A 23,749-nucleotide genomic window follows, 5' to 3' on the forward strand; every position below is an offset into this window, starting at 1 on the left:
TCTGTGATGTCTTAGTTTTGTGCATGCAGAGGTAAGAACATGGGAAATGGAAATGAAGAGACGTAGTGCCTGAGGCCTGTCAGGCATGTGAAATGCATATTCAACCGTTTAGCTTTTAAAGAGATCTGGTAGTCTGAAAATGTCAAAATATGAAAAGGATGATGATTTTGAGAAATAGAGTGTGGGCTGGAGTTTTATTGCAGTACAGCAGGCTGGATAATACCATAAACACATGCACATATACATATATATGTAAAAACATATAAACAACATTAATGGAAAATGTGTTTTGCCATGTACTTGTCATGTGATTGCGTGGGAACATTGAGTGAGATTATGAAGACAATCAGTTTTTTTAAGGAGAGTAAATGAAGTAAATGGCCAGAGGAGTTTGTGTCAATTGTCTCAGATTTGGGTTAATCATCCTGTGTTGCGTGTGTGAGGAAGTTAGACGTGCTTTCCAGAGAAACTGAAGTTAAATGGAATTATTATGTAAAAAAATTGCTCCATTCATCAATGCAACATCCTCACCCATACCGGCAAAGGCTGTAATAAAAAAAAAGAATCTTGGACTGACATACTTTTGTGGGTGTATTTGTGTGCATGTGTTTTTTAGGATAAAGAGGACCAGTGGATGACCAAGGTGGTACCAGGTTCGAATGACTTTGTGCTGCTACAGCCTCTCCAGTGGAATATGTTGTATGAAGTGGAGCTCACTGCCCGCAATGTCAAAGGCCTGTCTGAGCCCACCTTTGTGAAGTTCTCCATGCCACAAAAGCCAGATATTACAGGTACATTCACCTATGGAACATGTTTTATTAAACACTTGTACTGCATATATATTAAGGATGTGCATCCCCATAACTGAGGCCTATGCAAGTCACATCTTGATGCATAGTCAATGATATAATACAATAAAGATACATATGAAGCAGCTACCGATGCGATGTGATACGTTTTACCCCTATTACAATGCAGTGCAATCCGATTTCAATTTGATTCAACACAATGTGATTTACTGCAATACGATGTAATGGAAAAAAATATAATGCTATGCAATTCAATATAGCACAGATTTATTTTCTTTGTTTCAGACAGACATTTACTTAAGTGCCTTCTGATTTCGAACGCATGGCCCGTTTACAAACGGTATCGCTTTTTCATGGCCTGTTTTTGTAGAGCAAAAATAAAAGAAAGAAAAATTATACATAAAAAACAGATTCTCTTTTGATGTACTCTCTCAGTAAGATCTAGCTCTACCTCTACCTCTGTTAATCTATAGTCTATATGACTCTCAGGACATGAGCAGGAGTGGTGCAGAGAGAACATGCTTAAAAAACAGTTTGACTGGGAGAAATCAATCTACGGTACATATAAAATATTGGTCACAAATTGTTGGTCACTTTCTAAGTAATTAAAGAATAGTGCATATACTAATAATTATATGTATATATGTAGCACACGTGGTGTAATACACTAGCTTTACTGTTCTTACCCCACATGCCTTCGTGGGTTCTTGGCTTTGTTTTGTTTAGGAGATCAACACTTGGTTTATTGAACATTGAGAGGTGGAACTCATACATTAGCCAAAATGGATTAAACAATGCATCTCATCTCTCTCTACACTCTCACAACTTGTGCAGCCGTGCAGTGTATATATATATAAATAAAAAAAAAAAATATATATATATATATATATATATATATATATATATATATATATATATATATATATTTTTTATTTTTATTATTATTATATATATATATATATATATATATATATATATATATATATATATATATATATATATATATATATTTACTTTATTTACTTTATTTTTTAAGCCTTTTATATTTCAGCAAGACAATGCTTAACTGCATACTGCATCTATTATAACAGCATAGCTTTGTAGTGGAAGAGTCTGAGGGCCTGCCTGCTGTCAAAACCTTTCCCTAATTAAAAATTTTGGTGCTCCATTAAACGAGAATATATGGCTAAAAAGAACAAGGACTGTTGAGCGATTAAAATCCTGTTATAAGACATGAATGGGACAACATTCCTTTTCCAGAAATTTAGGAACTGGTTTCCTTAGATTGCAGACATCTACATACTGTTAAAAGAAGAGTGAATGCTACACAGTGGTAAACATGGCCCTGTTCCAACTTTTTTGAGATGTGCTGCAGCCACAAATAAAAAATAAAAAAAAACATATTTTTCTTTAAAATAGGACTTTTCCTTCATTTTAATATTTTGTTATATTGTTCTACTGTAAATAAAATATAGGTTTATGAGATTTTCAGTTGCAGAATGGATTATATGATTATTCACAATAGCATAATATGATGAATTTGCCAATACAGTATGAAAAGTCTCACCATAACTGCACTTTGAATATTATGATTTGTGTGTTCTAGCTAGTGATATATTAATAGAAAACCATGAATGCTTTTTTATCCTTAAAGTATTCTCTGATTATAATTGCTTGCAAGATTCTACCCACTCATACTTAGCCAGCCATCATCATCAACATCACTGTCAGACTTTCAACCCACAGAAACAATACTTTTCACTTAACACACATCAGGTCAAACTTAATGACACTTAAAAGCATTAAAAGTTTGAGTCGTTTAGTCTCAAGAGCTCATTGTTATAAAATCAGCAGCACTAGTGAACTATTCAGCAGCTTTGAATAGCTAGTGACTGAATATCTGTGCTCCTGCTATTTGATAGATGTAAAACGGTTCGGTGAGTTCTGTCAGTGGAAGTGGAAGAGGGTAGTGTTGATTGAAGCAAAAAATGCCAGTAGTACTGGGAGCAGTACTGTAGAGAACAGAGAGAGGTTGATGGAAAAGGAGGCTGGTCGATTGGCTGTCCCCTCTCATTTTGCATGCTTTTTGCAGGCAAAGACCCAGGAGTGCTTTTCAACAAGTCTGTCCTTGTCTTTATTCACACCTCAAAATTACACCGAAATTACATCCACTTTATTCATGACAATGACTATCACATAGATGAGTTAGTCTCTTTCAATTAGCTTTTGTTTAACCAAACATGCGTTGAGTCCTCTCAACAAAATTGCAATTAATTAAACCCTTTTGTCCATAATGCTTCAGAATTTTATGCTTTTGTAAAGTACAGCTTAGAATAATGGAGGATTTGTATTACTTTTGTGTAATATGTAATAAAACTATATAAATCAGTACAAACGAAAAAGTAAAAAAATTGATAGATAGATATACTACAGACATTTTGAGTTTGGGTTTTATTTTTTTCGAACACCAGAGGGGCATCAAACATTTTGAAAAACACTAGACTTTCACTAGAATTTCAGGACAAAATAGAGCAATAAACGTGTTACGTTTTAGTAAACTGAAATATGCTGTAACCATCTATTCTGAAAGAAATCCTTTACACAACAGTGAGGTGAATTCTACTGAAAATAAATAAAATTAAGAAATGTAAACATCCCCTAGTGTTTTTTTGGACATATAATCCCAATGCAAGGGGGTCAATATTTATGCAACCCACTGTATGTTGGGTGAAATAGTGGCTCAAATGACAACAGTAATATCAGATATTTTCTTTCTGATCATATCTTTTCCCATAACTACAGGAAAGTGCACACCTAATATAAAAAAACCATATGTGTGGAAATAAAATTTGTACTATATCTAAGGGAATTATAAATAGCTTATCCACCATTTTAAATTGTCCCTCTGCAAACCAATTAAACCTAAGGTTTAGAGGGATATGTCGCTGAAAATCATTCAGTGACATTCAGTTGTTTTCTAGAATAGTTAAAATCCATTTCACAATGCTCAGTATATCATAGCAATTAGGGACTTGAAGAGCAGCAGGTTTAACATAACTGCTTACCATCTCTAGGTTACGTATGTAACCCTAGTTCCCAGAGGGAACAAGACGCTGTGTCGCAATGCTTTGGGAATGCTTCGCATTGTCCGCACTCTGAACCACGTGTGAAATATGGCCAATAGGCAAGTCGTGAGGAACTACAAAATGGCTGCGCGGAGGTAGCGACATCAGCTTTTGCAAAAGAGAGAAGGTAATTGCCGCATGGATGCAGGGAGTGTGGCCTGGGGATGCAGCACCTCGTTCCCTCTGAGAACTAGGGTTACCTAGAGACATTCCCCATTCGGGAACTCATACTGGGTTGCAATCACGCCACACTGATCAGACCCTGCCTAGTGTGTGTGGGCCTCACAACCAGCACGTAGGACAGTGGCTCTGAGGTCAAGGTCATAGAACCTGATGAAGGTCACCAGGGTGGACCAGCCCGTAGCGTCGCGGATGTCCTGGAGTGAGACTCCAGGGACCAGGCCATCTGCTTATTGGCAGGAAATCCCTTCCTGTTAGGGCCATAGCAGACAAACAGCTGCTCTGACTTTCTCCACGGACATGTGCTCGCTCTGGACACAGCCGGTTCTGCTTCTCCTGGCCAGGGGCTAGGAACGGAGGAAGGCAGGCTGCCTGTAGCATGACAGGTTGTGAGGAAGCCATAGGCACCTTAGGCAAGTACCCAGGTTTGGTATAGACAAACGCACTGCCCATGCCAGGGGCAAATTCCAGGCGAGATGGGGCCATGGACAGAGCCTGCAGGTCCCCGACCCTCTTCAGGGAGGAAATTGACATTAGGAAAGCGGTCTTTACAGATAGGTACCTAAGGGCCACCTCGGCCGGGTGCTCGAGGGGGGGCTCAGATAGAGCACATGGCCAACACAATGGCCAAGTCCCAAACAGGCACTTTGGGTCGTGACCCGGGCCTCAGCCGCCGGGCCCTGCGGAGGAAACTTGTCACGAGAGGCTGCTTACCCAGCAACTGCCCCGCAGGTGGGGTAACATAAACTGTGATAGCGGACACATAAGCCTTCAGGGTCAAAGGAGTCAACCCCGTGGCAAACTGCTCCTGTAGAACTGCAGAACTGAACCAACCGGGCAATTAACTGGGTCTAGCCGGCGGTGCCCGCGGCATACGGCCTCCTTGTGGAGGGAGCTCTGGAATGGAGGATGGTCTCCACTACCTTAGTAGAGAGACCAGCTGCTACGAACTATTACCCCTCAGGGGCCACAGCGATAGCCTCAACAAAATATATATATAGGTTTAAATCAAAGTGCACTGGTAGCATTAGATGATTCCAACTGGCATTAGAAAGTCTTATTATGGATTTGAAGTAGTTGAGTTTACAATGTAATCAACCTAATCAATTGGGGCAGAGTGGGGTGACATTTTTAATAAATGATGTCACCTGTTTATAGGGATAGTGTTGAAAAGTTCAAGCTAATGGCCTCAGCAAGAAATGTAATAAAAGGGCTGAACATGGTGATAAAGAGACACCCTTGCTTGGTAAGTCCGCTCACTATAATCAGTTCTGAGTACTGACTATTGTTAACAGTGTGGGCACTTAAGTTTAACACTGCTGGATGTACAATTTTGGAAATTAAAAATGTTAAAAATGTTGTAAATCAAAAAATATTTTGCTTTATTTAATGTGCATTATCATGAGTCCTTCTTCACAATCCTTTAGACATCAGAGGCCTACATACTATGCACTGAGTAGTAAAAAATAGATTGTCATTGTGTAATTGTCATTATCCCCTAATTATTTTAGCATTATAAACCCAAAACAAACTTCAATGTTACTGAGAAAATTTATTTCTAAGTAAAACAGTAAGTACAAATGCTCCAAATGCTCTACTTTTATCTCATAGTCAACTTTGTTATGTTGGTCCTTTTCCCCAGGCTCTGCCTATCTTTGAGGCTCTTAGATGGAAACGTGATGGCTAACCCTATTAAGCTAGTTAAAATACAGCATAGAGCACAAAGCTATCACATCTAATCACTTCCACTGTGTTGCTTTTTTTTTTTTTGCTCACTAGCCTGTCAGACATTCTCAATTTCACCCAATGTTACACTGGAATACAAAAATACAGAGAATACACAAACTTCTCTTTTTAGTTACTAGCTAAAGTTTAACAGCTCACAACAGGTCAGTACTTATAGCTGCTTATATTTTTGGCCCCTGACTCAGTAGTTATAGTTGAACAAAAACAACTGAACTGCACTGATACTTTAAATAATAGTAAAATGTTCCCCCAGAATAAACTTCTTTTTAGCACTGATCCTAAACACTGCATTTGCTAGGTTATCAGAGTGCACTGATGTTATTATTAGAATTGTACCAACCTTTATTAAACCCAGTATTATATGGCTGGATAATACTTGACAGGGTGACCTTGAGTCTACAAACCTGAATCTAGCTATCTCAGTCACAAGGCAATGAGTATATATTAGAAGGGATGATCATCTTTACCCTGCCTGACCAAAACAAATGTTATATTGCACCATTCTGAAATGGGAGACGGTTGTAGAAGAAATAGGAATTACATTTTTAAAAGTAATATTAGCATAGTGGCATGAGGGATATACCAGAACATGATCAATGAATACCCCAAATAAAGGTGTCTCTATGGGAGCATTCAGTGACATTATCTACCATACTATTATTAAGCACGTAAGAATGTAATTTGGTGTCAAGGTAGACTGACATATTGCAAAGAAATATAGGAAAAATATTTCTTCAAATACAAGACAATTTATACTTAGTAATATTAGTGAAAATAATATTTCAGCTATCCATATCAAGAGTGTTTTTTTTTTTTTGTATTTCCTATTTTTAAGCTCAATATAATTATTAGAAACTGAAGTTTTCTGTTCTATCATTCACTTCTCTATAGCCACATTTTTATATTCAGTTTATTCATGGGTAAACAAGAAACAGCACCAGATGTGTGAAGCCACTTTAAGAAGGGCGAGAATTAAAGTAATATATGTCCTTCTATGAGTTGGATGTTGTTGCTTTGCAACGCCAATGAAAGCTGTTAGGATCATTAAAAACAATTTAATGTTGTTAAACTCTGCTGAAATAGGCTTGGAAATCTTTCAATATATCAGTTGGTAATGACAATCTCTGTCAGATTAATGACTTGTGATATGTGACAGTAACCATGTATTGGTATTTCTTTGTATGTGTTCTTGCATTGATTTCACTGCTAATCAGATATATCTTCTATCATCTTCTCCCTCCCTTTCTGTCCTTCTATTTTCTTTTACTCTACATCCTTCCCTGCTTCCATGTGCTCTTATTTATAATTCTATTGCGTTGCCTCTTTTCTGGTTCCCTCTAAACAATACTTCTCTCCTATTCCCACCTAATGCATAATTCAATGCACTCGGGACCACAACACAAATCGCTGGGCTCTTTGTTTTGCTACCAACTGGCACTAAAATCCCTTCTCTCCACTTCCATATATGACTTTCTTTACAATAAATAAAAACACTTCCTGATTGCAATGCTTCCCATTTCACTTACACCAAACCTCCTTTAAATAAATCCTACTTTTAAGCAGCCCATCTATCACCAACTGGACATGGAAATCCCACACTTCACTCTGCCTAAGCAGTGGCACTCATTGGAGCTACAGTGTCACTTATTCTGCATTTGTGTCACTGTTGATGTCATTCCATCTCCACCCTGCCAATGGGAACAGACTCAAAGACTGAGCCAGAGACTTACCTCCAGTTTTTCCACAAATGAGCCAAGCCTCTTGGGGAGATTACTGATTCTTTGCAATGTCGGATGATTGCATGGGTGCACATGATCACACTCACCTGCAGGTCTGAGTTGATGGCTAATGTTTCATTTCCATGTCTGCATTTCAGCATTATGGGCCCTTCTTTATACCAAGGTTACAATGGTTACTGCATTGAAACATGCCACATTGAGCACTGTATCCTCACTTGTGGTTGGTATCTCTTTATCCTCAGACTATAAACTGAGTGTAAATTATTGATAAAAATCTAAATATGAGTTATACATGCACAAAGAGAAAGAGTTTTAGTTTTTGCTCTTTAGTTTGTATATATTGTACCACTGTGTAAAATGTTGCCTGTTTCTTTACTTGATCTATGTTAGTACTATTAATCCTGTGCATTTACATAGAGTGCTCATTTAATAATGACAAAAAATATATTTCAAGCACATCAGACATTACTGCACTGACCCCAAGTTTTTACATAAACCATGATCTCTCCCTTTTAAATGATCACAATACACCACTAATAATGATTACAATACACCACAACATTACACTACAATAATGGTATATCAATTGCTTTTCATTTTATTTACATAGAATTCGCCTTAGGAGAATTGTGTTTTTTGCTGATGAATTGAAATGGCATGCTTTACAAATATGTGCAAATTGTTTATTTTACCTCTTTAATAGTAGGAGAACAAAAGTATAATCTGAACACAGTCTCTTTATCTGAAAGTGCAGCTAACTATAAACTGAAATCTAATTTGTTTTGTCAATAATAGTTTTTAAAACACAACAAAATATCATTGTCATTATAAATGCACTCGCCTTTTACTGTTTTTCTACATGCCTGATTCCAAAAAAGTTGGAATGCAAAAAATTAAAAGAATGCAATGATTTGCAAAGCTCATAAATCCATATTGTGTTCATTAATAAAACATAGAACAGGTATACATTGTTAAAACTGAGAAAATGCACAATTCTAAGAAAGAATATGGTAATATTTATCTGGTGGTCATAACACCTTAAACTAGTTGGTCAATAAGAGGCTGAAAAAAGAAAACATTTAGGACATTTACTGTAAATCTCTTAAGCATTGATTTGAAGCTTAATTACAGCTGAGCTGCAAAATGTTTTTCAAACTAGATATTATTTTCCACATACCTAAAGTAATATGATTCTTTGTACAGCTCAGACAAATTGAGGTCTCATTCAAAACTGGATTTCTTTTTTTTTAGGTAGTATCACAACCTGCCAGAAAATTGCATTGCTTTAATGATACTGACAAAAGCCTTCCAGTCTGAATGATACTTAATTGTCTACTAAAATGGAATTGCTTTTTGTTGACTGTTCCAACTAGAATTGATTCCAGCAAATGAAATGGGTCTGTTGTTTTATTGTTCCCCATTACAAGTGATCACACTAGTCATAAATAAGTTTTTCTTTTCCAGGAAAAGAAATAAACTAAATCAGTCCAACCAGGGTGCATGAAGTCATTCATTTTAAAGTTTGACGCAACCAGTCATAAATCACTGGACGTAATAAACATTCGCAGGAATACAAATGCCTTATGTAGTACTGTTTGAATAAATAAAAATTTCAAGGACATTGACCTTGCAAAGCAGTCATTTTAGACATTTTTAGTGACTTGATTATTTTATGAAATTACAAAAAAGCTGTAGCAGCTTTGATAAGTATATGTTCATGAAAGCAGCAATTTTTGTGAGAATTTAAAAGCACTACACAAAATGACATTCTGAAGCTATTCTAAAGAAACTATGCTTCAAAATGTAATGCCTGATTTGAAAGAGCAACTTTCAATTTGGGATCTCTTTAGAAAATGTTCACATTTGCCCATTATTGACAAGCTCTATATGTTATAATGTTTCTTTCGGCTTCTCCCGTTAGGGGTCGCCACAGCGGATCCTCCGCATGTTTGATTTGGCACATGTTTTACGCTGGATGCCCTTCCTAACGCAACCCTCCCCAATTTATCCGGGCTTGGGACCGGCACTGAAAGTGGCTGGGGATGGTTCCCTGACCGGGAATCGAACCCGGGTCGCAGCGGTGAGAGCGCTGCATCTTAGACCACTAGACCACAATTTACCTAAATATCTATCCTACTAGAGAATTGCATAAAAGTTCAGGAGAAAAAGAGAGCTTGACAGATTAAAACTTGTAAAAAAACGAAGAAAGAATAATTTATTTGTGCTTTAAAATCATTTACACCAGATGAAATTGTGATAGTTTAATAAAAGGAGGCTATCTCAGACTTATTTCTGTTCTCGACTGCCTACGATTAGGATTTGTTCTGATTTAATAAAATGTATGTGTACAGAGGCATCTGCACATGAGAGCCTTGGAACCCACCTGTTCATCAGGAATTGTCTGCCGAAAATTTCATTTTTCCCTATGGACTCCAGGTGGTAGCTTATTACTTTTCACATTTTAGGTACAACTTTACATGCACATAATGGTTACTGAGCCATGAGCCCAGCCCCTAAGCACAGCCATCTTGCCTTTGGATAATGGCCATCCCAGGGGCAATGACTCTGTTAAACCAGTAATGAGCGGAGGGTCACCTCTGCTTGGGGAGCATAATGTCTTAATGGGCTACTGGGTCTTTAAAGGATCATTATAGAGCTATGCCTCACTTGTTTCCTCAGCATGGACAGTGCTTGAGCAGGACTCATATTTATGTAATGAGTAGCTTTCCAAATTGCATCCTGACTTCAGTACCTTCCATCAGGGAAGGGCAAAGGTAATGACCAGGAGTTTTCTTTGGGTTTTAACATTATTCGTTAAAAAAATAAATGGTTAATTTCTGTGCTTGTTCAGTCTGCATAAAGCCATATGCCAAGCTATTGTTCATATGGGTGATTTACTCTCAGCTGCTTAGATGAAAGATTTCAGAATTATTCTTTTTTGCTGTTCCCCTTCAGGAACTCGAGCTGCGTCTTTAGAATGCTTCAGCAATGTCCACGCTCTGAATCACGTGTGTAATCAGTCAAATGGAGACCACAGCATCATTGTAAGGGTGATGTCATGGCCAGGAAGCTATAAAAGCACATGGAGTAAAACTGGGAATATCTTCTGTTTGTTCAGGAAGCGCTCTATGTGTGTATGTCCTTGAGAAAAAAAATAAGAAAATTAAAGCGACAAAGAGAGTAAAGCACACGTTTCAGCTGTGTGTTCCTCCCTGCCCAGCCTATGGATATGTGCAGCCTATGTGCCATTTCTTTGAGAGCGGAGCATGCTTGGTCGGTTTTTGAGGGAGCCAACTGCGCAAATTGTGCTTGCACGTCAATGCGAATGCTTTGCTCTCAGAGAGCACTCTTCTAGGAGGGTGCTCCCGCTCCTCATGGTTCTGGCCCCACTGTCTTTGAGGTGCAGTGGCGTTCGAGGACATAAGGCAGATTGACCTAGCAGAGGGTTTGGAGATGCGCCTGCCCCTTTCTCCTTCCTCACCTGCTGGGTCCATCATTCCCTCGCAAGGTTCGGAAGCCCGCAACTCGCATCACTACCTCCAAGCTGGGGTCTTCCTCTCTTTCTGGACCAGGAGGCCGAGGTGTTGGTGCTGATCCTGAATCAGGTCATGTTTCAATTTAGGTCTGAGGACTGGTTTGTCACGATAGACCTGGAGGATGCATACTTTCATGTATCCATTCTTCCAGCTCTCAGGAAGTTCCTGAGGTTTACTTTCGGGGGCCGAAGCTTACCAATGCCGAATCCTTTCATTTGGTTTTGTCCTCTCACCCAACACCTTCACAAAGTGTGTGGATGTGGCACTGGTCCCGCTGAGACTTCAGGGCATGTGGCATATCAATTGCCTAGATATGCCTAGAGATGCTGGCTGTGCTTTGAGCTCTGAAGCATTTCCTTCCAGACCTGAGGCCACCATGTGGGCCACCAGGGGGGTCTGTGATCTCGCATCCTGTACAAGCTGGCACGTTAGATCCTCCTGTGGGCCCAGGGGAAGCTGCTCTCCCTGAGGACAGCGTATATCCCAAGCCACTTAAATAAGGGAGCAGATGGCTGATGGCAAGACAAGGGCTGAGGCCTAGGGAATGGTGACTTCACCGCAATGTGATGGAGTAAATCTGGTAAAGATATTTTCAGAGCACAGGTGGACCTGTTTGCGACTCAAGAGACATCGCACTGTTCTCCCTCTATAGCTGGATGCCTTGGTACTGGTGTGGCTGAGGCAGCAGCTGTATGCCTTTCCCCCTGTAGCGCTGATCTCTTCGCTGAGCACACTCCCTGTGAGATTCCTGTGGAGGCTGTGGCTGTGGCCCTGAAGGAGCACAGCTCCTAGCCACCGGTCTCTCCATCAAAGTGGTAGAGACCATACCTTAATCCAGAGCTCCCTCAAAAAAAAGGAGGTTGTATGCCGTGAGGCGGCGCCTGATAACGGCATGGTACGAACGCTCAGCAGATGGATTGTGAATGCTATTTAATTCTCTTATAAATCCGCTGGTCACTGCACTCCTTTCGGGGTTAGAGCTCACTTAACTCAGAGTGTGGCAGCCTTTAAACTTTGCCATCTGGAGTTTCCCTTTAAGACATCTGCAATGCTGGGGGTCGGTCAACCCCGCTGACCTTAGCCAGGTTTTAGAGCCTTGACCTTTGTGCCATTTCTGGCGCCTTTGTCCTTTGACCTAGCTGTGCCCATCCAGACTAGGCAGGGTTTAGTCAGTCTGTCATTATTGGACTCTCATTCCCAAAGCGTTGTGGATGCCGAACGAGTTCCTGAAGGGGAACGTCTCCAGGTTACGTATGTAACCATGGTTCCCCAAGGGAACGAGATGCTGCATCTCCTTGCCACACTGCTTTCATCCCTGCAGTGCTTCCTTCCCTCTTTAGAAGCTAGCTTCATGTGCTTTTATAGACTCCTGGTCATGACGTCACCCCGCCGGTGATGCCGCGCTTTCCATTGGACTGATTACAAACATGATTCAAAGCGTTGTTGACGCGGTGTCTTGTTCCCTCATGGAACCAATGGTTACATAGGTAACCTGGAAACATTTTTTTTAATGCTGTTCATATATATATTCAAATTTTTATTTGTATACATATTTATATATATATAAATATGTATACAAATAAAATTTTGTATACATATTTATATATATCATACATATGTATAGTCATACAAATACCCCATAACTCAATAAGTTTCTCTTCTTGCTGTACTATCCACCTGATTAATTTCCATATTTTGGTGGTTTGAAGTTGTCAAGCTAATTGCGTCATCAGGTTTGGCACTCCTATTAGTTCATGGTTTGACTGTTGTAGTGGGAGAAGTCACACTGCAGAAAAGAGTCTGAAAACTTCTGGCACTGCCAGAATTTTATCAGAGAAAAAAAAAAATCGCAATGGCCATTAATCAGTGGTCAGTAAACATGTCAAAACAGCGATCAAAGACAACAGATTTTAGCCTCTGATTTTAGAAATCTTTTATTTTTGGAATAAAATATGAATCTTTAGCCAGGACTATATAAGTATTCTGTAACATCTAATCTGTTAGGGAACCACCGGCCACGCCCCCCCTTTGGCACTCAGCACACTCGCAGCGCCTCGCCTTCCTACTAATTACCTTCACCTGTCTTCAATCTACACCTTCCCTTTATTAGGCCCTCGTTCTTACTTACTCACCGTCCGATCTATGGTTCATTTTGGCGATCATCCCTGGACTACTTGTGATTTGAAATATACCCGTTTTCTGGTACATGCTGCTTCCTAGGTTAATAGGTACATGCTGCTTCCATAGGCTTGTTTCCCAAGGCTAATAAATGTCCTATTCGTATTCTGGTTTCCGACTCTTGATCAAAGCGTGACAGAAGATTGGACTGACACTGAACACTAACCTCGATGGATCCGCAACCGGGTTCCATTTCGGATCCCATCAAGGAACTCGGCGTTGCTCTCCGGGAGGCTTTTGCGCTGGCCACCACCAGCGGAGTTCCACAACCCACCTCCTTCATATTCCGGAGATGCGGCAGCTATGGAGGATTACGCTCAGGAGGATTACGTAACACCTGCGTCCTCGTTTTTGTTTTTGCCGGGCTGGACCCGGCACTCCTGGAGGAGTTCCACGCCAGCCACCCTGACCGCCCCGCACCTCGGGGGGCCATGGGCACTCCAGGCCCCGAGTTAGGGCATCGAGAGCCGCCCCCTGGAGGAGATAATAGGAATCTTTGGCCAGGACTATATAAGTATTTTGCAATGTCTGCTAATCTGTCAGGGAACCACCGGCCACGCTCCCCCCCTCAGCACCCAGCACACTCGCAGTGCCTCTCCTTCATACTAATCACCTTCACCTGTCTCCAATCTACAACCTCCCATTATAAGGCCCCTGTTCACACTTACTCACCGTCTGATCTATGGTTTATTCTGGCGATCATCCCTGGACTACCTGTGTTTTGGAATAAACCTGTTTTCTGGTACATGCTGCTTCCTAGCTTCTGTTTGTTTCCCAAGGATTATAAACATCACATTCGTATTCTGGTTTCAGACTCTTGATCAAAGTGTGACATAATCCTACATATAAATCAGAATGAATTATGATTTTGTACCTGTTTTATCCCAGCCAAAGAAATGCATCTGTACAGTAGATAATCACAACACAAGACGGACAAGATGAATCACAAAATTCTATTACATAAAAGGATTAGTGTAGTTTCTGGTTAATTAATTCAATGTATTTGTTTGTTTGTTTGTTATATAGAATATTTATCAATGGACAGTCACAAAGCAAAGATTTAAATCTTGAGAAGGATGAGACTCTTCCATGAAAAGGTGGCTTGAAAAAAGCTACCGTTCTCCAAAAATAGTATGGTGCATGTTTCATATTTCCAAAACTGTATCTGAACAATGCAACTAAGGCAGAGATGTTTAGGACTTAAAAAATAACAACACAGCACATCACCAACAACACATCATACCAAATGTTAAGCATAGTGGTGTAGAGCTGATGATTAGAGCTTGTTTTGTAGCTGCAGGATCAGGGGAACATATATTATTGTCTCAGAATATTCTTGAGACAAATTTGAGGCCATCTGTCCAGCATCTTTAAGAGGGCTATAGAAAATAGTTCATTCAAAAGGACAATGATCCCAAAGACACACAAAAAAACAACATCTAAATAAATAAAGAAGAAGAAAAAAATCTACAGGCTGGAATAGCCAAGTAAAAGTTGAGGATCCCAAGAGCAAGATCCTAAAAGAAGTGTGCATAAACAAATATCCTCAAACATCAATGAAAATAGGGTTTTCCCCAAACCAATGTGAAAAACTCCTACAGAATACATTTACTTCAGGTAATTGTGGTGGTGTCTTTGTTGTTTCCCAAACTAGGTTTTTAATTCTGGTGAATACCCCCCAATTATAATTTAGGCCCCAACAAATAAAATATAGACTTATAGGAGGGTATGTTTTCTTACTCCCAGGATCTAGCATAAAACGAGATAGATGCTATATAATTAGCATATAGCTAACTTTTCCTGCTTTAGCATAATAGCAGTATGTTTCTATACTAATCGGTTTGGCTGTTTGTACTGTGTTCTGGTGTCATAGTTGCATAATACAGCAAAAAATATTATCAATGAAAGGTTTTTGGAAATGTTTTTATGCTATGTAATTCCTACTTTTTGTGCCAAATAGACACCACTGTGAAATGCCCACACTGTTCTGAATTGGCAGAAACTGTTGGGTTTTGTAGCTTTGAACAATAATTAAAATGTAGTTAATAATATACATATGGCATGCTGGCATAGTGGGTAGCATTGCTGCCTCAAAGCTCCTGGGTCCCTGATACAATCCTGAGGTCATGTTATCTGTGTGGAGTTTTACATGTCCTCTCTGCTTCTCTGAGGTTGACCTCTAGGTTTTCCATTTCCCCTTGCCTCAAAAAATTGTGCTGGTAGATGGATTGTCTACCCTAAATTGTTGGTGTGAGTGGGTAAATGTGTGTGTATTGACTGGTGTCCCCTTAAGGGTGAATTCCCAGATCATACACAGTGCTCTTGGGACTAAAATTCACAAGGATAGAGCTTTTATTAAATATGAATGAATGAATGAATGAATGAATGAATGAATGAATGAATGAATGCTTATGCCTCTGCAAAATGCTTATTAAGTTACATCTATAGAATAACAGAGAATATGAACATTTTACTGAGGTAAGCTTAAGATAACTAATCTTTCTATCAGCATTAAGGAACGTTAGTGTTTTCAAACTAGCAAAGCTCCAAACTTTTTTTACATTCTATTTAGTAATGTATCACAGTGACAGAGTCATTAAGCCTTATGCAAGATTATAAGGATCATTAGCCTGTCAATCAGAAACTAGGTGCCCACCCAAAGACCTCCCCTTAGTATGAGGGTTCCGGCCAGGCACAATCAATCGAGCCTAAATTATTGCTGCTCATTGCTAAGACTCAATTACCACTCGGAGTTAATTAATTGAGTGCGTTGAACCCAGATGCAGACGAATCACACCCATTTGTGGAACTTCGGGATAAGTAATATTAACGAGATGCTAAATTGAGCCTCTAATGACATTATAAATCAACAACAAATCAGTTTAAAGAATGGGGACACGTTCTTCAGAGGGGAAAAGATGTAGAAAAATGAATGTACTATCCAATAAGCCATTGAGGAGATTGTTACATCCTACATACATCAAAAGTGAAAACTGTCTAAAATCTGAAGTGTCCGTGTGCATGCAGTACACTTTCATTATTTACTGTGCAGTGTTGTGTAGCTATCTTTAAGCTCATACTGAAGACCTAGACTAGACAAAATTGGTAAAAGCACGTTCCTTTTTATTACTGCCACATTTAACTGTGGATTTACCTTCCATTATATGTAATTTCTTATATCATTTTACCTTAAGACTATGTGAATCCTCAAGTGTTGAATTATGCCAGGGTTCATCTAAAGTGCAAGACACCACTCATCTAACTCTCTTACTTCTTCTAATCTCTTTCATTTACCTAACTTGCTATCATTATGTCTGGACAGTATGTCTGCCTTTAGATGGATAGAATGTTAAGTTAATGGCACAGCAGCTTTCAGAAGCCTGGGTGATAAATGTGTTTAGGCCAAAAGAATGGCCTGAAAATGTTATTTTGAGATGGATTCTATCTCTAAATTCCATTACAGACAATACCTCATTTCTGATAAGGCTCACGTAGCATCAGCCTTTAACTTGTTACAAGGCCAATCATTCTGCATAACTTTAAGACTTTATATTCTAATATAATATTCTAATTCTAATGCAACACAATGTTACCTGGGTTAATTTGGTAACGTGGAGCAGCTTAAAATTAGCGCTAAATGCAATTCAAGCAAACACGTACACTGCCTTTATAAAACTAGTAAAGGTGTCCTGCGGTTCAGCACCATTAAATAATCTGTCCTGGCACAGCTACACTGTTTACTTACTCCAGTAAATTATTTCTTTTGTCTTCTTCATAATTTATTCAAATGAAAGCAGGCTTTGGGCAATAGCAAACCGTGTTTCTTGTTCTCACTGCTTCCATCCCTATACCCCTATCTTCCAGAACAGAGCTTGCATTAGAAAATATTTAGTCTTTATTTATAATTAGATTGTCTAGCACTGGATTGTACTTTGGGTAGAAAGCTGCTAAGAGCTTTAAAAAGCTAAATATATATAGCGTATAAATATAAGTATATATGTTACTAATTATAACACACAAATTATTTTCAGGAACATGTGCACAACACATTTATCCAATGAGCCATTCATGTGGAAGCAGCACAATGCAAAAAAAAAAATTAAAGAGCATTTAATTTTCATATTAAACACCAGAATAAATAAAAACTATGATGCCAGCAACATATTTTGGTACTATGTCGGCTGGTTTGTGTATTTCAGATACTGGAATCTGTGCTAATTGGTCCGTGTATCTTCTGGTCATTTTAGAAAGAGAAGTTGAAAAATGAAAAAGGACAGTTATTTTTATTTTCTTCTAATACTCCAGAGCCAACTACTGAAAAACAAGTAATTTTCCCGATTCTTTGTGAATGCACAGAAAAGAAAATGAAAAGGAAACTAAAACAACAAAAAAAGTTTTTGAATTTTTTTATGTCTAATTGCAGAACTACAGAAGCAATAAGTCACAGCAGTGTCAAATCAGCAGTAGGCAGAGCTTACACAGTCTATAAAGGTCGTTGTGCTACCTAATACGCACCTGATAATTTTTTTTATTAGGTATCAGCTATTTTAAATATAGTTTTATTCTATGAATATCTACAATATTTTATAAAAATCTTTTTAAATGTAATCACTTATATATGACTTAATGGTACGGACTAAACACAATCGTATGTACATGGGCCGTCAACTTCCGGATTACATAAGATGACTTAACTGCCTATTTACCCCCAATTGGCACTTTAACTTACACTTTAAGCGTCTCCTCCCATAAAAAACAATAATAAGGAAAATGCATTAAGCCACATTCAGCGTTAAGAATCTGTTATGTTTTGATGTGATGTCTTATCTTAATTGATGTCTTATGCTTTGGTGCTATGATATCCGTTATGTTTATGATTTTGTGTGTTCTTGGTTCAGAGTTTGTGTGTCTCTGTTGTGCAGTTTTCTGAGTTTGTTTCACTTCTCTCTCTAAAACAAAATTTGAATGACTAGAAGATACACAGACCCTAATGGTAGATCCAGATTCCTGTTCATCTTGTTTGCAGAACAAATTAAAACCCAAAATAGGCTTCTGCTGTTGTAGCTTATTCACCCTAAGGTTGGGATGTTTGTGTATGCCGCGAGTAATTTCTGCTCACCATGATTTTGTCAGGTGTTATATGAAAAACAATCAGTGGTAAGGCACAATAACTCCACACTAATCTGTTTATGCACTGTTCACATTAATGGGACCATTGCTTTGGGCATGTATTTGAAGTTGGCTTCAGTTTTAGATCTGCTCACTGTGGTATTTGTGTGAGTGCATGTGTAGCTGAGTGTGCTTTGTCTCTCCTGTCTCAGCAGACTCCCTGTTCAGCAGCCTCGGCTTGGGTGCAGTAGTGGGATTGGGCATGGCAGGCCTGCTGCTGCTGCTTGTGCTGGTAGACATCAGCTGCTTTTTCCTGCGCCAGTGTGGCTTGCTCATGTGCATCACACGCAAGCTGTGCAGCAAGAAGACCGCCACCAGTGGCAAGAGCAAAGAAATGGAGGAAGGAAAGGCTGCCTATCTGTGAGTGTCCCTGAATGCTTTGTGCTTTGTTTTGAATGATTTGTTCTTTGTCCCTGCTTACTCATCTAAGCACTTGCTGGGTTTTTTTTTTCAGTTCTTCAAGTTGATTTATTATTAATATGTTTATTTGCCAGAACTTTTTTTTTCCTTTACCCAAATACACCGTTTTCATTATTCTATTCAATTTACTTTGCATCATTCTCATTTTCATGCTCTGCACTACTGTCTGATGAAAGTAAGTAAAACATTTATTACATGCTGCTAGCCACAGTGTGAATCCTAACAGCAGGATCTTCCTCATAAACAAGTAATATGTTTATTATAAACTGCAAGCAACAATGTGGAACAAAATAACAGGATCTTTCTTACACAAGTCACATTTTGTTCCATGATATGACATAAGCTGTGTATCTATGGGATGGCCCAGAGGAGATATGTTCATTCTTGCAAGACTCTGACCTTTTGTAGAGGTGCTTTATCTAACTTCTTCATGTCTGCTGCCAAAAAAGTGTCTGTTCTCCAGTCATGTAATGTGTCTGTGAGACATCCTCTAGCAGTTGAGAATCAAATCCTGTCACGTTTGCTTGGCTATGAGTTCAGAAGGATTAGGGGGCGAGATTGCCTTCAGTTCCAATAACAAGTAGCAGGGCTTTAAAAGACTTCTTTGATACTCTCTTACACAGACTGTGGGATGGCCAGATAGGCCTCTTCTGATTCCTCACTGTCCTAAAGCCTCCCTTCTTATAACCTTATTAGAACCCTGATGCTTCTTGTGAACAGAGAGGCTGGCTTCCAGACAAAAAAAAAGCCAGAAAGCGATAAAACTGTCACACAGCAATCTCTACAATCTGCAAGGCCACACGCTTCCTCAAAATATCACCAAACAACATACACATGCTGAAATGCTACGTATCCCATGTGTCAACATAATTAACCTGAAATCAGTTCTGCACCATGTGCTAGGGTGGTACATAGATACTTTACTGATAATGATAAAGCTCTGAGAAAGCAAAAATCTTGTTTTTAGGATTGTCGTACAAGATCCGAGTTCCAGTGCACAGATTTGGTCTCAGTTTGAGTTTTATGTCAATAAATAAAAAAATGAAATTGTGTGGTTTGAAATGATATTTGTTTATGTAAAATATATTAACTGTTTAATCTGGATCATTTTATAGGTTGCATTCTTATAATTTATATGCAATATTTGCTTTGAGAATTTTAATAGAAAAGTATAGAGAAGGTCAGAAAGAGTTGCATTGTGTGTTTGTGGATTTAAAGAAAGCGTACAACAGGGTGCAGAGAGAGTTGTGGTATTGTATGAGAAAGTCTTATGTGGCAGAGAAGTATGTGAGGGTGGTGCAGGACATGTATGAGGACAGAGTGACAGCAGTAAAGTGTACAATAGAAAAAACAGACTGGTTCAAGGTGGAGGTTGGACTGCATCCAGGATCAGTTTTGAGCCCTTTCCTGTTTGCAGTGGTGATGGACAGGTTGACAGACAAGGGCAGATGGGAGCCTCCGTGGACTACGATGTCTGAGGATAATATTGTTATTAGTGGTGAGAGTAGGGAGCAGATTGGGAAGAGCCTGGAGAGGTGGAGGTATGTGCTGGAGAGAAGAGGAATGAAAGTCAGCAAAGTAAGTCAGAGTACATGTGTGTGAAGGAGAGGGAGGGCAGTGTAGTGGTGTGGTTGCAGGGAGAAGAGGTGGAGAAGGTGGAGGAGTTTAGGTACCTGGGGTCAACAGTGCAAAATAATGGAGAGTGTGTTAGAGAAGTAAAGAAAAGAGTGCAGGCAATGTGGAGTGGGTGGAGAAGAGTGATAGCAGGAGTGATTTGTGATAGAAGAGTATCTGCAAGAGTGAAAGGGAAAGTTTATAGGACTGTGGTGAGACATGGGGTATATCGTTAATGCTGAGGATAGAGCTGCCAGGAAGGAGGAAAAGTGGAAGGCCAAGGAAGAGGTTTATGGATGTGGTGAGGTAAGACATGCAGGTAGTTGATTTGAAAAAGGCAGACGTAGACGGGGATGGAGACGGATGATCCACTGTGGCTACCCATAATGGGAGAAGCCAATATAAGAAGAAGAAGATTCTCATAATTTTTGACCTGATGGTAAAAATAATGAATGGTTAATGGGTTGCCTTCATAAATGCTTAACCACATAATTCTTATTACCACTTTTAAAATTTGTTTAAGTGTACATTTCACGAATTTACATTTAATTCTTAACTGCTTTCTGATGCTAAAAGTTCACCTTATGGTCTTCTAAATATATGATAATAGATAAATGTAGATGTGTAGTGCTGAACATCATATTCAGTAAAAATTTTCTTTTTAAATGCCTAAAGAATTAGGCCAAAGACATGACGTACCCAAATTCAGGTAATATAGAGACCAGTGTTAAATACACAAAATAATTGTATTCAGTAATAAATAATTTTTAATCATCCGTGTTAAGCATTCTAGGTTTAGCAAAATTTGACTGGTAACATCGGTATCCTTGTTCTGTCTCTCCAGGAAGCTGCCACTAAAAGAGGAGAACGGCAAAGAGTCCCTTAAACCGGATACGATTGAGATTAAAGTTCACGGTGACAACAGCCTACACACGGTGCCGGATGACAGCAGAGCGTAATGGAGCAGCTGCCGTGCACTTCGGGGACATGCACGAGCTACCCAGACACCAAAACAACGCAAAAACCCAGCAAGTTAATGAGAAAACAAACAAGAACATGGTTGAACAAGTCCCTTGCTAGAGACTGATTGTCAGGGGGATCCACAAAGAAACTGTGTACATATAAAAAAAAACGAAAAGGCTACACAGCAGTTGTTTTGTGATACATCTTTCAGAGGAGGCCTTTCTACAGAAAGGCTCTTGTTTATCTGTGATTGTTGTTCTTTCTTTTAAAGGCTGAAGCTTTGCGTGTGATTCTCTGTTACCGGAAGCGGTTTGATATGTGTTCTTTTCCCCACTATTTCTCTCACTCCAAGCTCGAAACCACATGCACTTCAATTTTCCAGAGAGAATTCATATGCACAAACACACTATTCATCCACAAAGGAATAGATTGCATCATGTCACAGTCTGACCGCTGTGTGTGGGCTTATGTGTGTGTTGTGGTATTGGGTAATTATAGTGTATTTCTGTTCTTGCCTTTTGGCCACTGTGCAGCATCAACCTCGGACAGTAGTGTTTATTAAAATGCTACAGCTGTGACGTTAGAGAGACACGAACTTGAGATCACCTTTATAGCATTCCCTGGTTCTGTCCATACTTGCTTATGTCCAAACTCATGCACTGAAATGAACACTTTTTTAAATTGCATTCTGTTTAAATAAAAAAAAAACAGAATTTAAAACTACAATCTTTGTGAAATGGATCCCAGCATAGAAAACTGAACTCTTTCATTTCAGTAACATTTTTGTTATTGCTTACTGCCTGTCATTTCCGAATGCGGTGTGTGTGTGTGTGTGTGTGTGTGTGTGTGTGTGTGCGCGCACGCACGTGTGTGCACACACATGAGCAGATGTGGCAGTATGTTGTGGTAAAGTTTGTGAAAAGTGTAAAATAAAAGAGAAAGTATAAAGGATACATGTGACTTGCAAACACTGTGTGGCAAGTTTGAAAGAATAGAGTGAACATATGCAGTTGATGAAAATGTGATCTGCACAAATGTTTCAGTGTAAATATACAATAGTATTACTTTTGCAAATGAAGGGAACAAAGGCACCAGTTATGAAATGTATTTGTGTAACACAGACTCTGTATTAATTTCATAAGACCTGCATTGCTTGTTGGCATTCCTCATTAATAATTTCATAATAGGGCTTGACTGTGTCAGTTTGCTGGAAAGACAGGTATTGTTCCTTGCAGTCTTAAGTCTTGTTTTTTATTGCTGGCTATGTGTGTAATCTGTTCATCATTTGCAATGTTTCTCCACAAATTAATTAATAAGCTTTACCAGACTCTGACTCACGACTCATTAGGAGGGTCAGTATACAAATGAACAAAAATGAAAGATGAATACACATGCAGAATTATAGAATCCCAGAAAGTAAGAGTAATGAGGACTGAGAAACATCATACTCTGTCCAGGGATTCAAAAAAACAATTAACAAACCTGCATGAAAAATCTCAATATCCATAGCATATTGTAACTAATCTGATTCCCTCTAAAAATAAAAGGAGAAAGCCAGTTGCACCAGCAAAGTATAGCGCTATATATATATATATATTTTTGCAATTTCATCTGACAACTGAAATTTGAATACTTGGGCCATGAATACCCAAGTTATACCTTAAATGTACAAACAAACCTAGGTGACAACTCAGAAACAACTCAGTGATTTGTTTCAAAGTGAAAAATGCTGCCATATGCAAAGTAAAGAGCATTTGAATGTTTAAATCCACTTTGCATATTTTTCTCAGTCATGGATGTTGTATTTCCAGTTTATATTAAAAAAGGGATAGTCATCTGATTTGCTGGTATTTGTGCAATGCGTCAACCCAAAGTATTGATCTACATGCACTTAACAACATCCTTTCAGTGGCTGTAGAGCAGCTCATATTCTAGAAATGCTGTTTTAAATGAACTACTGTATACTTAACATCTGATTTATGACCAATTTACATCCTAACTCCTTTACCTGGAGCAACTGGCCTTGAGGTCCACTGAGGGATCTTAGGTATAATCTCCACCTTTAAAATGTTTAAAACGTGTAATCTGTTCACAGTCTACCAATTACAATTATCATTGGGTTTTTTGAGATCATCTGTTTATCTGAATCTCAATCAGACACTGTCATGTTTCATTCATCCAAATTATTTCTCCAAAGGCTACACAGCGTTCTGAGTTACATCTGTGCTGCTTCTTAAAGATTACAGCCTCTTCACTGTCAGCCCAAATAT

At 38.9% G+C, this 23,749-nt stretch overlaps 1 protein-coding gene across 2 annotated transcripts in view; it reads left to right on the forward strand.

The window, feature by feature from the left end:
- Window positions 1-23,061, forward strand: part of ncam2 (neural cell adhesion molecule 2) — a 182,308-nt gene extending 159,247 nt beyond the window's left edge. The window contains exons 15-17 of one of the 2 annotated variants that reach the window (XM_046845810.1): window positions 617-791; window positions 18,635-18,842; window positions 21,361-23,061. In XM_046845810.1, the coding sequence (XP_046701766.1) occupies window positions 617-791; window positions 18,635-18,842; window positions 21,361-21,475 (498 nt within the window). In that variant the 3' untranslated portion in view covers window positions 21,476-23,061. The remainder of the gene's footprint in view (window positions 1-616; window positions 792-18,634; window positions 18,843-21,360) is intronic. The other variant, XM_046845811.1, reaches the window with a different exon arrangement.
- Window positions 23,062-23,749: the final 688 nt, after the last annotated feature.

The sequence above is a fragment of the Silurus meridionalis genome, chromosome 3 (genome assembly GCF_014805685.1).
Source record: "Silurus meridionalis isolate SWU-2019-XX chromosome 3, ASM1480568v1, whole genome shotgun sequence".
NCBI lineage: Eukaryota > Metazoa > Chordata > Actinopteri > Siluriformes > Siluridae > Silurus > Silurus meridionalis.